The sequence below is a fragment of the Octodon degus genome, unplaced genomic scaffold (genome assembly GCF_000260255.1).
Source record: "Octodon degus isolate 3935 unplaced genomic scaffold, OctDeg1.0 scaffold00098, whole genome shotgun sequence".
In the NCBI taxonomy this organism is placed as follows: domain Eukaryota; kingdom Metazoa; phylum Chordata; class Mammalia; order Rodentia; family Octodontidae; genus Octodon; species Octodon degus.
The window spans coordinates 3,009,781-3,010,648 of NW_004524674.1; the positions used below are offsets into that span (position 1 = coordinate 3,009,781).

An 868-nucleotide genomic window follows, 5' to 3' on the forward strand; every position below is an offset into this window, starting at 1 on the left:
TGTCCTGTGCCCACTCCCGACATAGAGGGAAAACAAAACCCCACCCTCCTCCCTGCCGACTGACACTCTTAAGGTCTTTAGCAAGTACTTAGAAATGAACCTGTCCTCCCCAACACACACAAAATGTTAGGTCCAGCATAGGCCAAAATCAGGCCAAGTACAAGAAGCTTCAGTAACTCTTCTTAGTGGAACCAAAGCTGAGAAGCCCATCACAGCTGCCATCTCATCATCCTCTTCAAATATCGAATCTTCCTCAGCTCTCCTCTTTTCCTACTGTTTCTCTTTCTTGTATGCTTTAGCCTTCTCTTCCTATTCTCTGAGTTTCTTCATCCTTTCCTCAGAGTCATAATCCTTCTGTTTCTCTTCCATCTTTTTCTTGTTGATCTCAAAACGTTTCTTCACCGTCAGCCTGGTTTCTCTCTCAGCTCAGCACCTTGTCACATGCTGGGAAGAGTGACACTTCTGGACCAGTTGGGAATTGCAATGAGCAAAGGCTGCAGACAGCAAGCAGCCTCAGGACAGGGACAAAGGCTTAAGGCACACTCTCTGCTACAGCCAGGCTGACCAGCCTCAGGACAAGCACCACTATAGACCTAATGTGGAAGACTAGTCAGGAAAACTCATAACTGACCATTTCCCTGTCAGTCCCAGACAGAGTCTCCCCATATGTAGCTCCAGGAAACCCTTCATCTGTCTTTTCCTCACTTTCTAGGTGACCTGCACATGAAGACACTGGACAAGGAAGTTGACATCTGGGACCCCACAGGGCCTCTTACCCTGGAAGTGACTGACAAAGAGAGGAGCCAGTGGCGGTGAGTGAGAGGTTCTGGATGCCAAGCCTGGCTTCACTGTCCAGATTCCCCATCAC

At 48.6% G+C, this 868-nt stretch overlaps 1 protein-coding gene across 1 annotated transcript in view; it reads left to right on the forward strand.

The window, feature by feature from the left end:
• The window catches only part of LOC111818630 (NACHT, LRR and PYD domains-containing protein 1a-like), a 28,599-nt gene that overhangs the window by 2,470 nt on the left and 25,261 nt on the right, over nucleotides 1-868 (forward strand). The window contains exon 3 of the mRNA XM_023723414.1: nucleotides 713-812. Coding sequence (XP_023579182.1) covers nucleotides 713-812 — 100 coding nt within the window. The remainder of the gene's footprint in view (nucleotides 1-712; nucleotides 813-868) is intronic.